At 47.4% G+C, this 14,658-nt stretch overlaps 1 protein-coding gene across 1 annotated transcript; it reads left to right on the plus strand.

Annotated features, from left to right (window-relative positions):
• Positions 1 to 12,609: 12,609 nt before the first annotated feature.
• Positions 12,610 to 14,239, plus strand: FUT7 (fucosyltransferase 7). The gene is made up of 2 exons (XM_040404908.1): positions 12,610 to 12,767; positions 13,011 to 14,239. Exon 2 carries the CDS (start codon positions 13,016 to 13,018, stop codon positions 14,048 to 14,050), a length of 1,035 nt encoding a protein of 344 aa, XP_040260842.1. The 5' UTR covers positions 12,610 to 12,767; positions 13,011 to 13,015; the 3' UTR covers positions 14,051 to 14,239.
• Positions 14,240 to 14,658: the final 419 nt, after the last annotated feature.

Here is a 14,658-nt window from a genome sequence, read left to right on the forward strand (position 1 = left end):
GTATTTCCGTTCCTCAAAAAAATAGAACATGTCCTATTATTTTCCGCATTACAGACAAGGATAGTGCTGTTCTATTAGGGTCCAGCTGTATCCGTATTTTTTGCGGATCCGTTTTTTGTGGACCGCAAAATACATACGGTTGTGTGCATGAGCCCTAATAGTGAGACTTAGCAACCAATCAATGCGCAGCTTTCATTTCTTAAACTGCTCTGGAAAAATGAAAGCTGGGCTCTGATTGGTTGCCAGGGGCAACCAGGCCAGTTTTAATAAACGGGGCCCATGTGTCTCTGGTAGCAGCAGTCAGTGGTTGGCTTTGTTTTGGGGGCAAATATTGTGGGCGTGGTCTGCATTTAGAGGCGGAGCTTCTGCTTTCTGTATCAAGTGGGCAAGCTCTGCTGATGGTCGTCATAGTCTGCGACAATATGTCTACCGGCTGGTGGAGTCTGGGACAGGTCGGTCATGGCGATGCAGTATTCTGGCTGTAGTTTTGTTATGGGGCACTGTGGTCCAGTTATAGGCATTCTGACTATATTATGGGGGCACTGTGGTCCAGTTATAGGACATTCTGGCTCTATTACGGGGGCACTGTGGTCCAGTTATAGGACATTCTGGCCTCTATTATGGGGCACTGTGGTCCAGTTATAGGACATTCTGGCTCTATTATGGGGGCACTGTGGTCCAGTTATAGGACATTCTGGCTCTATTATGGGGGCACTGTGGTCCAGTTATAGGACATTCTGGCTCTATTATGTGGGCACTGTGGTCCAGTTATAGGACATTCTGACTATATTATGGGGGCACTGTGGTCCAGTTATAGGACATTCTGGCTCTATTATGGGGGCACTGTGGTCCAGTTATAGGACATTCTGGCTCTATTATGGGGGCACTGTGGTCCAGTTATAGGACATTCTGGCTCTATTATGGGGGCACTGTGGTCCCAGTTGTAGGACATTCTGGCTCTATTATAGGGGCACTGTGGTCCAGTTATAGGACATTCTGACTATATTATGGGGGCACTGTGGTCCAGTTATAGGACATTCTGACTATATTATGTGGGCACTGTGGTCCAGTTATAGACATTCTGACTATATTATGGGGGCACTGTGGTCCAGTTATAGGACATTCTGGCTCTATTATGGGGGCACTGTGGTCCAGTTATAGGACATTCTGGCTCTATTATGGGGGCACTGTGGTCCAGTTATAGGACATTCTGACTATATTATGGGGGCACTGTGGTCCAGTTATAGGACATTCTGGCTGTATTATGTGGGCATTTTGGCCCAGTATAGGACATGTCTGACTCTATTATGGGGGCACGGTGGTCCAGTTATAGGACATTCGACTATATTATTGGGGCACTGTGGTCCAGTTATAGGACATTCTGGCTCTATTATGGGGGCACTGTGGTCCAGTTATAGACATTCTGACTTATATTATGGGGCACTGTGGTCCAGTTATAGGACATTCTGGCTGTATTATGTGGGCATTTTGGCCCAGTTATAGGACATTCTGACTCTATTATGGGGGCACTGTGGTCCAGTTATAGGACATTCTGGCTCTATTATGGGGGCACTGTGGTCCAGTTATAGGACATTCTGGCTCTATTATGGGGGCACTGTGGTCCAGTTATAGGACATTCTGGCTCTATATGGGGGCACTGTAGTCCAGTTATAGGACATTCTGACTATATTAGGGGGCACTGTGGTCCAGTTATAGGACATTCTGGCTGTATTATGTGGGCACTTTGGCCCAGTTATAGGAATTCTGACTATATTATGGGGGCACTGTGGTCCAGTTATAGGACATTTTGACTCTATTATGGGGGCACTGTGGTCCAGTTATAGGACATTTGACTATATTATGGTGGCACTGTGGTCCAGTTATAGGACATTCTGACTCTATTATGGGGGCATGTGTTGTCCAGTTATAGGACATTCTGGCTGTATTATGGGGGCACTGTGGTCCAGTTATAGGACACTCTGGCTCTATTATGTGGGCACTGTGTCCAGTTATAGGACACTCTGGCTCTATTATGGGGGCACTGTGGTCCAGTTAGTAGAACATTCTGGCTCTATTATGGGTGGCACTTTGGCCCAGTTATAGGACATTCTGGCTCTATTATGGGGGCACACGTTGGCCCAGTTATAGGACATTCTGACTATATTATGGGGGCACTGTGGCCTAGTTATAGGACATTCTGACTATATTATGGGGGGCACTGTGGTCCAGTGTAGAAACATCCTGGCTCTATTATGGGGGAACTGTGGTCCATTGTAGGACATTCTGGCTCTATTATGGGGCACTGTGGTCTAGTTATAGGACATTCTGGCTCTATTATGGGGCACTTTGGCCCAGTTATAGGACATTCTGACTATATTATGGGGGCACTGTGGCCTAGTTATAGGACATTCTGACTATATTATGGGGGCACTGTGGTCCAGTTGTAGAACATCCTGGCTCTATTATGGGGGCACTGTGGTCCAGTTATAGGACATTCTGGCTGTATTATGTGGGCACTGTGGTCTAGTTATAGGACATTCTGACTATATTATGGCGGCACTGTGGTCCAGTTATAGGACATTCTGGCTGTATTATGGGGGCACTTTGGCCCAGTTATAGGACATGTCTGACTATATTATGGGGGCACAGTGGTCAGTTATAGACATTTTGACTCTATATTGGGGGCACTGTGGTCCAGTTATAGGACATTTTGGACTCTATTATGGGGGCACTGTGGTCCAGTTATTGGAAATTTTGACTCTATTATGGGGGGCACTGTGGTCCGGTTGTAGGACATTCTGGCTCTATATGGGGGCACTGTGTGCCAGTTGTAGGACATTCTGACTATATTATGGGGGCACTGTGGTCCGGTTAATAGGACATGGTGACACAGGTCACATATTACTTCAATTTAAGAGAATAAATAAGAAACCACACACTTAACTTTGGATAAAAAGCCCGTGTTGCTTTATTCGGGTTACCCAAATTAAATAAATAAATATTTACTGATAAATAACCATCATAAATAAAGTAATTAATAACCAATAAAATATCGACCAATAAGTCCACCGAGCATTAGCTGGGCGACAATATCGCCCAAATAAGCAGCACGACTATAAGGTCTGGTCACGGTCTTCTTCAAACTGCAGCATCTAATGGCCATGTCCTCTCTTTTAAACCCACAGGTTTCGCACCGCAGAAGGCTTCCTCCAATCAGCTGATGATCATCTTCCCGCTGCTGGACATCTGGACCAATGGACAGCTGACCCAAGAGAACTTGTCACCGGGCAGAAACAGAACCTGGACCAGCTGTAACCCACTGATTGTGTGCGCCCCGTGGTCGTGCTGCGTCCTGCAAAATGCGTGCTGCAATGCACGAACACCGTCCGTGGGGCAGCCGCCGAGCGCCCTTCCCTCACTGCGCCTGCACCAAATACTGAACGGCATGAGATTTTACACTGCAGACACGGCCGGCGGGAGGAGAGCAGCGCTGCCCTGGGCCCCGTCAATCAAGAGAAGAAGGGCGTGAAAAGAGGTGGGCAAACGGCTTTCCACGCTTTTGGAAAGCTGCTCCGTAACTGATGGTAATTGCAAATTCCCTTGACCGCTCCGCTTAAAGCACCTTGATAAGGGATGAGTGCCCCCACAAAAGGAGGTCTCATGCTTATAACGCCAATTGGAAAACCATTTACATGTCTTTCATTAAAGGCAAAGCAAACCACCTTTTTTTAAACCTTTAGGAGAGGGGGTCTGCTTTGGCGGAGCGGTTCGTTGTGAAAATGCAATGAGCTGGACCGGGGGTATGCACTCTGACGCCAAACTATGCAATGGCTGGGTCAGGTGTAGGTGATAGTCTATAGTTTGTTTGTGACGCCAATTGCAGCCTGCGCAGGGTACTGTCACAGGGCCCTTCCAAGGTGTTATAACTCATGCCCCAGGTTAGGAAATGCCAGAGTGGTGTAATGTCTCTGTATGGTAGTGGTAATAGTGTCAACGGGTGTCTCCTACCTGGGTACGGCTGGACTCCTGGATCCTGGCTCACCTGCAATAAATTGAGTTGTAGTGCTAGTAGGAGTAATTGAGGAATTTGCAGCAGTAATTGAGATCCAGACCCTTGGTAAAGTTCAAACTGTCTTTACTGATTGTAACTTCATCCAAGCAAGATACAGCTTTAGTCTTAGGTCCCAGCAGATATTGGCGATGGTTGGCAGGAATTTATGCTTCTGCTCTCTCGTGTACATGGAGCTTGCAGGAAAGGACGTCTACTTGTTAGCTCTATACTGTGGCAGGAATGTGGCTTCTGCACTCTCTATCTTCTGCTGTCTGGGGACTGACTAGCTGAGCAGGAATATGGCTTCTCCTGGGGTCTCTGTTCTTTACTCACAGCTATCTTCACAGGGTATGCTTCTTCCTGGAACTGGAGTTGTCTGCTTGCTTCCTCCAGCTGAGGCTGAAGGGCTCATGCTGGGGATGATGATCAATGTCTCAGCCGAGACAAGATCCTGGCTTGATTCCCTATATCTGGGAGCTCCTACACGCACAGCCTTTCCCCTAGCAGGGGTGGCTGGCACACTCACTTAACTTCCTTTCTCCACCCATGAGGCAGGATATGGGATAATCACTCATGCTCACAGAGGGGGGAGCTAAACTGGAATGTACTATTCCAGCCTAGATGTACTAAACTGACTTAAGTCCTTGCCAGAACATTGCTGCCACCTGCTGGTGAACATGAAAACTACAGCAATATACATTTAAAAGGGTTAAAATGCACAGTTGTGAGGATATTGTCACGGCCATGGTCATGGTCGTGACTCCTGTATCGCATGCTGTTGCCTGCGGTCTGGTTTTGGTTGTTCAACCACAGGTGAGGGCCGCTAGTATGTTGCCTCACTTGTGGGTTGCCGCTGGCAACATGTAGTTATTTGGCAGTCGAGCAGCTGGAGCTGGTTGCTAGGCTGCTTGCTGTCATTTGCATGCGGATGCACCTGGGCAACCTGTCTTTTAGGTGTGCCTTGTGTTTGTCTGGTGTGCACAGGGGTTTTAGTTATATGTGCACTTTCTCCTTTAAGTGGTTGTCTTCCCTTCCCTGGTGTGAGAAGGGTTAATTCCCTTCTGTGTGTGTGAACACTGGGTGTATCTGTGTGGGTGTGGCTACTTGGGCTATAAAGCCTCAGTGGAGACCTGAAGCTGAGAGGTACTCCAGCCCTGTTGTAAGCTGGAGGCACCCTCCTGGTTTATTACCATCTGCCACTGAGAGCCACCCTTGTGGTCATAAATCTTGTTTGATGTTATGAAGTTTATGTCTATGTGATGTTCAGTTGATATTTTCCTTTTGTTATTTGGTGCAGCTATGGATCTGGGTTCCTGTGTGTGGATGTGTGTTTGCTGGTTTCATTGAATGTTGTGGGACATCAGCTTGCCAGCACAGGGATCCAGTCAGCAAGGCTGTGGCAGGTAAGTGGAACTAGGTCACATTACCTGCCATATCCATAGGACTGTTTATGTTCCCTTTTCCCTGCAGCTTGGCCAGTGAGACGCCTGGTCCTCCGTGTCCAGAAGGAACAGGTCGTCTTACCCTGCTCCTAGTTAGGGCCGTCCTGAGGGCTAGCAGGACTACAAGGTTCCGGAGCATGAGCCCTCCCTCCATCAAGGTCGGCTCATGCAGCTAGGAGTCAGGTCAGATTAGAGATGCGATTAGGAGGTGACCTGCTCCCTACATCTGTCCTCCTGGTCAAGCAGCGACCACCATCTTCGATCATCGCACGGCTGAGGGTTTTCCCTATCCTCAGCCGTGACAGATATAATGTAAATCACATCAGATGACAAAGTTAATGCCTTAGGGAATTGTAGCTTTAGTAGTTTAGTAAGACAACTCTGGGTGTTACATTCCCCCTTACTTCCAGTTAAGCCGCCCTTGCTTATGCTTAGGGGGGGAGGAACCAGCTCTAGGGTACCCAAATAAATACAAAGTGCTGCTTGTATTACATATATGACATACATAGACAAAACATATAACGGCTACCCTAGGTTCCTGCCCGCATGAGTAGGGTGTCCTAATTAACTGTTTCCCTCTCGGTATAACCAGTAAACCTAAGGTCTGCACAAAGCACTCACTTCTGACTGACTTTGAAGTGTTCTGGATCCTCTAAACACCAAAGAAAGCATGGGGGTGTCTTTACTCTGTAGTCCCGCCATTATGTAATGAAATGCTTGCAAATGGAAGGGTGTCTTTATCCTGTATTCCCTTCCCTGCACCAAAGTCAAAATATAAGGCTTAAAGCACGATCACTATGGTGACTATGGGTAGCTAAATGGCACTAAGGCTTGAGGCGCCATACCTTAGGCAAAGGCACAGATGGGGAGGTATTAGCGTCTCCATGCACTTCTGGCAGTCACAGGAGGAGGGTAAGATAATCCCATGAAACTCCTGGAAGATACCTCAGGATGGGAGCAATCCTGAACACATAACAAACGGGAAGAGTCAAAAACTCCTCTAAACCATTCCCGAACAGCGGGGTTACCCGGTAGTTACTAGACCTGCCAGGACTTACCACTTGGTCCTACCTGGGACCCGGGATATATGAACTCCAGATGTAGGCCATTAGATTAAGCATCCGTATAGCAGTCCCGTATAAAGGGGGAGAGAACAAGAGCTGTAAAGTAAGGCACACAAGAGTAAGTTGCTACATATCTGGTTAAGTGCAAAGTTAAGTGCAATTTCACAAAAATGCATGATTCACATTGCGGCACCTAGAAGAGAATACACACAATGGGCATAGTATACTTAAACGTTACATAACCTGTAAACTGGTAATGAAATTAGTGCAAAAACATTATGTAAATATCAGTGCAATAATACGCTCAAATATGACGAGTCATTTTTCTATGAAGTGCTTGACTGTGGACAGGATCAATGAGTCCATAAGTCACATGTAATCCACAGATAATAAAGTTAATTGTAATCCGACAAGGTAGTGGGTAGTCTGGAAATCTCCTCCTGGTCCCATATTTGAGACGCAAAGTTCTTTCTTGAACTGTGTGCTCTCAGCAGCTGTAGTGGTGCGCCACTGCCCTCTAGTGGTGTCTTTGAATTGGCTGAGCAATAAGCCTGGTGAATGCAGCTGTGACATGCTGCAAGCCGGATCCCAAGCCGGTGCAGAGGTGGACAAAACCTCCGGCTGAAGGGCTTTGGTAGGCAAACTGAGGGTGCCTGTGGCAGCTTCCAGGGGCAGTACGTAGGGTTGTACTCTGGAATTGAAAGTCCAGGCCAGAGTTATTTATTTGCTCCACCTGTAGAGTTGGAGCCGCAGGGAGTTCAGGGATCAATATGGGGACCTCAGGATAGAGGCATCCTGCTCTGGAGGTGTTGGCTCTGGCGGTGGAGTGGAAATTCCATCCGCCTCCGCCGCACCAGTAGTGTTGCTATGGCAGAGCTTACATGGGCCTACCCAGGGGTATTGAAGTCCACTGGGCCTGCTGCAGGGGCAGCTTATGGACCGGGCCTGGGCCTCAGGGAGCGCAACTGCTCCTACCTGATGTCGCGGCCGGTTCTGGTGCCTCCTGTGGTCATCTGGGCTTCAGTTGCCATCAGCGGTGCAACTGGTCCAAGGCCTGGGCGGCTTGGGGTCGGCGGTGTCTTCCGCGTGAGCAGACTTATTTCTGGCGGCCATCTTGAGGGACGGCTTGTCTGTGCGTTCGGCCAACGCAGAGGGATCCACAGCCCGGGGTCCGGACTGGAGATAGGACGTCTTCATCCGCAGGAGCGGGGTTCAGGAACGGCGGCCACCTTTGTCAGAGCAGCGGCAGCCCCTCGCCACCAGTTGAGGGACTCACACCTCCGAGGACACTCCAAAAGCGCTGGGACCAACTCTCTTCACAAGCTGGGAGACCCGATCTCTGGTGGGTGAGCCTCGCACACTGGTTCACCCTGGACGTCATTTGGTTCCACTTGGGTGATGGGAGCGCCATCTTCCTTGGCTCCTCTGTCAGGTCCTGGAAGAAAGAAGTAAGAACTGGAGACCGGCAGTTATGCGATCAACTGGAGGAGGTGAATAAATTATTTTTTAACCCTCATTGGCACTGCCCACTGCGCCACCAATGTTTATTATATTGGGGGGGGCGCACTGCGCCACCAATGTTATTATACTGGGGGGATGGGGGGCGCACTGCGCCACCAATGTTTATTATACTGGGGTGATGGGGGGGGGGTGCACTGCGCCACCAATGTTTATTATTTTGAGGGGGGGCGCACTGCGCCCCCAATGTTTAGTTATTTTGAGGGGGGGGGGGGCGCACTGCGCCACCAATGTTTATTATATTGGGGGGGCGCACTGTGCCACCAATGTTTATTATATTGGTGGCGCACTGCGCCCACAGTGTTTATATATATTGGGGGGCACACTGCGCCACCAATGGAGATTTTTTATAGATAGATTTACAAAAATGTCTCAATGGGACATATTTATTAACTTAAACTATGATCACTGAGATGGGAATACCCCTTTAAGTCCTTGCCAGAACATTGCTGCCACCTGCTGGTGAACATGGAAATTGCAACAATATACATTTAACAAGGTTTACAATGCACAGTTGTAGGATATAATGTAAAATCACATCAGATGACAAAGTTAATGCTCTTAGAAGATTGTAGCGGGGTAAAAGAGACTCTGGGGTGTTACAGAAGCATCAGGTTTATCCACATCCAATATCCTTAACACCCCACTTCAAAGATGGGTGAACACCAATTTCTGTCTGAATAGCTCATCATGATGGAACCAAGCCATACCACCAAGGTTCCGGTATGCCTCCAGTACGATGTCCAAGTGCTGGAAAAGACCACCGCACTTACCCGGAAACTTTTCACCTAATACTGCTGCATAAATACAGAAAGCCTGCAGCCAGTTGTTAGAAGAACGCGGCTGACTACGCTTTCTGCCTTCATCCCGCGTCTCGTCCTTTTTATCATTACTTACAATATGTTCCTTATTAGAAGGTAATAAAGACATTATATCAATAAACTCTAAACGCCAAATGCGTTCTTTAAAGTTTGGTTGTAAATGAAAGCCCAGAGACGATACCTCACGCCTCTTTAACACAGGCTTCCGATACACCAAAACCCTTATCAATGACCGGAACATTAGAAACCAATTGACTTTCATTTAAAGCCACTGAATGGCTGATCCAGACCCCAGATGGCGATGAAATATTCCCTTTCTGAAAAAAATATAAACCTGAAAGAAATTTCTGATTGGACAATAAATTAGACAAGGACTGAACATTGAATTTCTCGCCACTAGATGGCGCCTCCTGTCCAGGCTCCGAGGACTGAGGAACCTTCCTGGGACCCTCACAGCCGGCCTCAGGTGAGCTTGCAGAAGCTGCTGTCCCGCTGAAGGCTCCCTTGTTGCTGGCCGGTAGGGCTGAAGATCCATTGTGGGTCAGCGTCTAGCTGCGCTCCTGCCGCTCACCACCGCCGCTTGTCGCCGCTGCCCCCTCTCAGATGCCGCCTTCTCGGCTGGTTGCCGGTGACGCCTCCTTCTGGAGCTTGTCGATGACGCTGCCTCTTCATCCGGACTCTCCCCAACTCGGGCCCTCCTTCTGCCGGCCTCTGTGGGCGGGGTGTAAGCGCGCCTTGCTCTACGCGCTCTTTTGCTGGGCAGCGCTTCCAACTCCGCCCCCATCAGCTGTTCGTTCTCTGGCGCCACTTCCTGTCCTTCCTCCGGCGGCAAACGCTGCTTCTCTTCCTCCGCCGCCGCTGTAGAAGCTTCAGGCTGGGCGAGGCATCGCCGTTCCACTCTTCTCCTCCCGCCGACTCCGCTCTCAGGATCAGCTGGAGCAGCATCTCTTCCATCTTCAGGGCTGGTCATGATCTTCTTCAAACTGCAGCATCTAATGGCCATGTCCTCTCGTTTAAACCCACAGGTTTCGCGCCGCAGAAGGCTTCCTCCAATCAGCTGAAGATCATCTTCCCGCTGCTGGACATCTGGACCAATGGACAGCTGACCCAAGAGATCTTGTCACTGGGCAGAAACCGAACCTGGACCAGCTGTAACCGGATTTTCACTCCAGCCCAGTAACAAGGGGGGAGGGGGGGGGGACACCACATACCACAACACAGACCAAAACAATAAAACCACCAACCATAACCACCAAAAACCAAAGTGACCATGTCACCATGCGTTCCCCAAGCTAAACGCTTCCATTCTGACTATATTATGGGGGCACTCTGGTCCAGTTATAGGGCCTTCTGACTATATTATGGGGCACTGAGGCCCAGTTATAAGGCCTTCTGACTATATTATGGAGGCACTGAGGCCCAGTTATAGGGCCTTCTGACTATATTATTGGGCACTGAGGCCCAGTAATAAGGCCTTCTGACTATATTATGGGGGCACTGAGGCCCAGTAATAAGGCATTCTAACTATATTATGGGGGCACTGAGGCCCAGTAATAAGGCCTTCTGACTATATTATGGGGGCACTGAGGCCCAGTTATAGGGCCTTCATGTGAGTACTCTGGCTCTAGCTTTGTTATGGGGGCTCTGTGCTCCTGGTAGGACCACTCTGGACTTTCTTTTATTGGGGATCACATTGTCTGTTACGATTGGTGGTGTCTAGTTTTATTATGGGGCACTCTGGTCTTGTTATGGGGGCACTCCAGCTGCTTAGGCTTTTAAAGGGCTGGATAAGGTATTGTGATGTCACCAGCATGGTGGAGTGTGCTGGGCCCCGAAGATGTCATCTGGACAAACATTCTACTGATCATTCCCAGCAGCGCAGAGTATTTCAGGAGAGGAATGTAGGAGACGGTGACCTGTTCACTCATGTTGATGATGTCAAAGAGGGCTGGGCTGCATGTCAAAGGAGGGATATGTAGGCAAGCGTTAAGCTTCAGAGCTGAAATCTCCCAGCTGCACATAGCTTGTCATCGTCTTTATACCAGGCTCTGTACACACATCTGATGCCCCCCGGCATTATAGAAGCTGCTGGTGGGGTCTGTCTGTCCATCAGCTTGCTGACTGTTTCCAATAAATGTATTTATTGAAAGTCAGCAAAAATTTATTGGAAAATGTATGTTCTAATAAGATGCTGCTTCCGGCTCATCCTAACCAGCGAAGGGCATGAAAAGCTGATGAGATGCCACCACGCTGCAGGAGCCGCATTATCTCCATCTGTAACCTACTCCGAGTATTGGTTTCCTGTTTATTCTGCCAACCTCAACCAGGACCCAGTGGCAGAGGGCGCTAGCAGGGTGCGGTGCCACATAAAAACTAGTGCAAATGCTGCTCTAAAAAGGGGAAGTACTTACTAGCTAATAGGACGGATTGCTAAATATTGTGGGTGATTCTCTCAAGTTACTGTTATAATTTTCAGCACCTGATTGTAGCTTTCCATAGAGAGCAAAACTGTGCCCCCTGATGTCAGATAGAAGGTCTGCAGAAGCTGAGGTGAGTATTATGAGGTTCTGCAGCAGCTGAGGTGTGTATAATGAGGCTCTGCAGCAGGCACTGAGGTGTGTATTATGAGGTTCTGCACCAGCTGAGGTGTATTAGGAGGTTCTGCAGTAGCTGAGGTGTGTATAATGAGGCTCTGCAGCAGCTAAGGTGTATTATAAGGTTCTGCTGCAGGCGCTGAGGTGTGTATTAGGAGGTTCTGCAGCACCTGAGGTGTGTATTATGATGTTCTGCAGCAGCTGAGGTGTATTAGGAGGTTCTGGGGCAGCTGAGGTGTGTATTAGGAGGTTCTGCAGTAGCTGAGGTGTGTATTAGGAGGTTCTGCAGTAGCTGAGGTGTGTATTAGGAGGTTCTGCAGTAGCTGAGGTGTGTATAATGTTGCTCTGCCGCAGCCGGGGTGTATATTATGAGGCTCTGCAGCAGCTGAGGTGTGTATTATGATGTTCTGCAGCAGCTGAGGTGTGTATGATGAGGTTTAGCAGCAGCTAAGGTGTGTAAGGTGGTTCTACAGCAGCTGCGGTGTGTATTATGAGGTTCTGCAGCAGCTGAGATGTGAATTATGAGGTTCTGCAGCAGCTGAGATGTGTATTATGAGGTTCTGCAGGAGCTGCAGTGTGTATTATGATGTTCTGCAGCAGCAGAGGTGTGTATTATGAAGTTCTGCAGCAGCTGTGGAGTGTATTATGAAGTTCTGCAGCAGCTGAGATGTATATTATGAGGTTCTGCAGCCTTTGCTGTGTGTATTATGAAGTTCTGCAGCAGCTGAGATGTGTATTATGATGTTCTGCAGCAGCTGAGGTGTAAGGAGGTTCTGCTGCAGTTGAGGTTTGTATTATGATGTTCTGCAGCAGCTGAGGTGTGTATTATGAGGTTCTGCAGCAGCTCAGCTATGTATCATGAGGTTCTGCAGTAGCTGAGGTATTATGAGGTTCTATGGGGGCATAGACTTTACCACTGATGGTCTATGGTGAAGGTCGTACTTGTATGACTGGCATAGCGCAACGGATGAGTGTAGTCATATCAGCACCGGAATACTATGGGTACAAGGTTTTGTGGAAAGGAAGGAGGATGGCACAGATGGCCAAAAGCAGAAGGAACTGAGTGTAAAACTCTGAAGACACTTCCCACAGACTCTCCACTGAAACACCTGCCTACAATCTGTGCCTGCCCAGGACCTAACCATCTGGAGGTGTGTAGACACTGGGTGATGGAGCCTCTACTTACTGCCTCCAGACAATAAATCTGATTTATGACACTGCAGACCTCTATACACTCATCACTTTACGAGCCGGGACTCCAGCAACTACACATTAAGGTAGGTTGAAGGACCTTTTTCCAAGAGAGAGAATTTCAGATTTTAGTGAATGGTGTAAATTGCTGATGGCTTCCTCACCATTGGGTCCCTAAATACAGAGATGGCCATGTAGATGTCATCACCCTCATTTAAAATGACTGAGAGGTATCAAAGCCAATGATCTCGGGATCAGTAGGGTTCCAAATAGTTTTAGGTCTTCATGGGTTGACTGTCTAACCAGGATCATCTCCTGCCTTTCCCTAGGTACAATGTCTATAACGCGGAGACTGAGGCAAGGGTCTACATTAGGAAGCATCTTTGCCTTGGCAATATTTGCCTGGAACATCTATTTTTTTCAGTCCTTGGACTCTGAAGGAAACTTGGCTTCTCCTAACACCATTACCACCATATTGATTTGGCATTGGCCATTCCACAAGCCCATGAACCTCTCAGGAGAGGTTTGCCTTAACATCTACAACATCAAGAACTGTAGACTGACGGATGACCGAAACATGTTCAGTAATAGCAATGTGGTTGTCTTCCACCACAAAGAACTGCAAACCGTAGGTCATAAGATGCCTACTGGACCTAGACCTTCTGAGCAGCTGTGGGTTTGGGCAACTCTAGAATCTCCTACCAATACTAAAGGTCTTGAGAAATGGAATAACACGTTCAACTGGACATTGACTTATCGAGAGGATTCAGATATCTTTGTTCCGTATGCAAAGATGGTTCCGAATTTGATCATGGAATGGAATGACACCCTGAAGACAGGTTTAGTCTCCTGGGTTGTCAGTAACTACCATCAGGTTCAACAAAGGGCAAAATTTTACAAAGAGCTTTCTTCATACCTCAAGGTTGATGTATTTGGTAAAGCCAGTAGGAAACCTTTAGGCTCCTCAGATCTTCTCCAGAAGATGTCCAAATACTACTTTTATCTGGCATTGGAGAATTCTGTCCATAAAGACTACATCACAGAGAAGCTGTGGCGGAACGCCTTCCTCGCTGGGGCAGTCCCTATTGTACTAGGTCCACCACGGGAGAACTATGAAAAGTTTATACCTCCCGACTCCTTTATCCATGTGTCAGACTTTCCATCTCCCAAACATCTGGCAATTTTTTTACAGACAATGACCCCACTACGCTACCAAGAATTCCTCCGCTGGAGGCAAGTATATGGTGTCAAACTGTACACTGACTGGAGGGAAAGATTCTGCATGATCTGCTCCAAGTACCCGAGTCTACCCAAGAGCAAAGTCTACACAGATATAGAGACATGGTTTAAGAGTGAAAACATTGAATGATTACAATTAATGCTGATGTTTACATAAGGGGGCTGAGGTCAATCCTAAAATGTATTACTACTATACTATACAATACTACCTCCTACATACAAGAATATATCTACTACAATACTGTCTCCTATGTACAAGAATATAAGTACTATAATACTGCCTACTATGTACAAGAATATAAGTACTATAATACTGCTCCTATGTACAAGAATATAACTACTATAATACTGCTCCTATGTACAAGAATATAACTACTATAATACTGCCTCCTATGTACAAGAATATAACTACTATAATACTGCTCCTACGTACAAGAATATAACTGCTATAATACTGCCTACTATGTACAAGAATATAACTACTATAATACTGCCTCCTATATACAAGAATATAACTACTATAATACTGCTCCTATGTACAGGAATATAACTACTATAATACTGCTCCTGTGTACAAGAATATAACTACTATAATACTGCTCCTATGTACAAGAATATAACTGCTATAATACTGCTCCTATGTACAAGAATATAACTACTATAATACTGCCTCCTATGTACAAGAATATAATTACTATAATACTGCTCCTCTGTACAAGAATATAACTACTATAATAC

Source organism: Bufo bufo, chromosome 8 (genome assembly GCF_905171765.1).
Source record: "Bufo bufo chromosome 8, aBufBuf1.1, whole genome shotgun sequence".
Classification (NCBI taxonomy): Eukaryota; Metazoa; Chordata; class Amphibia; order Anura; family Bufonidae; genus Bufo; species Bufo bufo.

Coding starts and splice junctions, on each gene's coding strand:
- FUT7 (XM_040404908.1), top strand. CDS start 13,016: ATGTCTATAACGCGGAGACTGAGGCAAGGGTCTACATTAGGAAGCATC.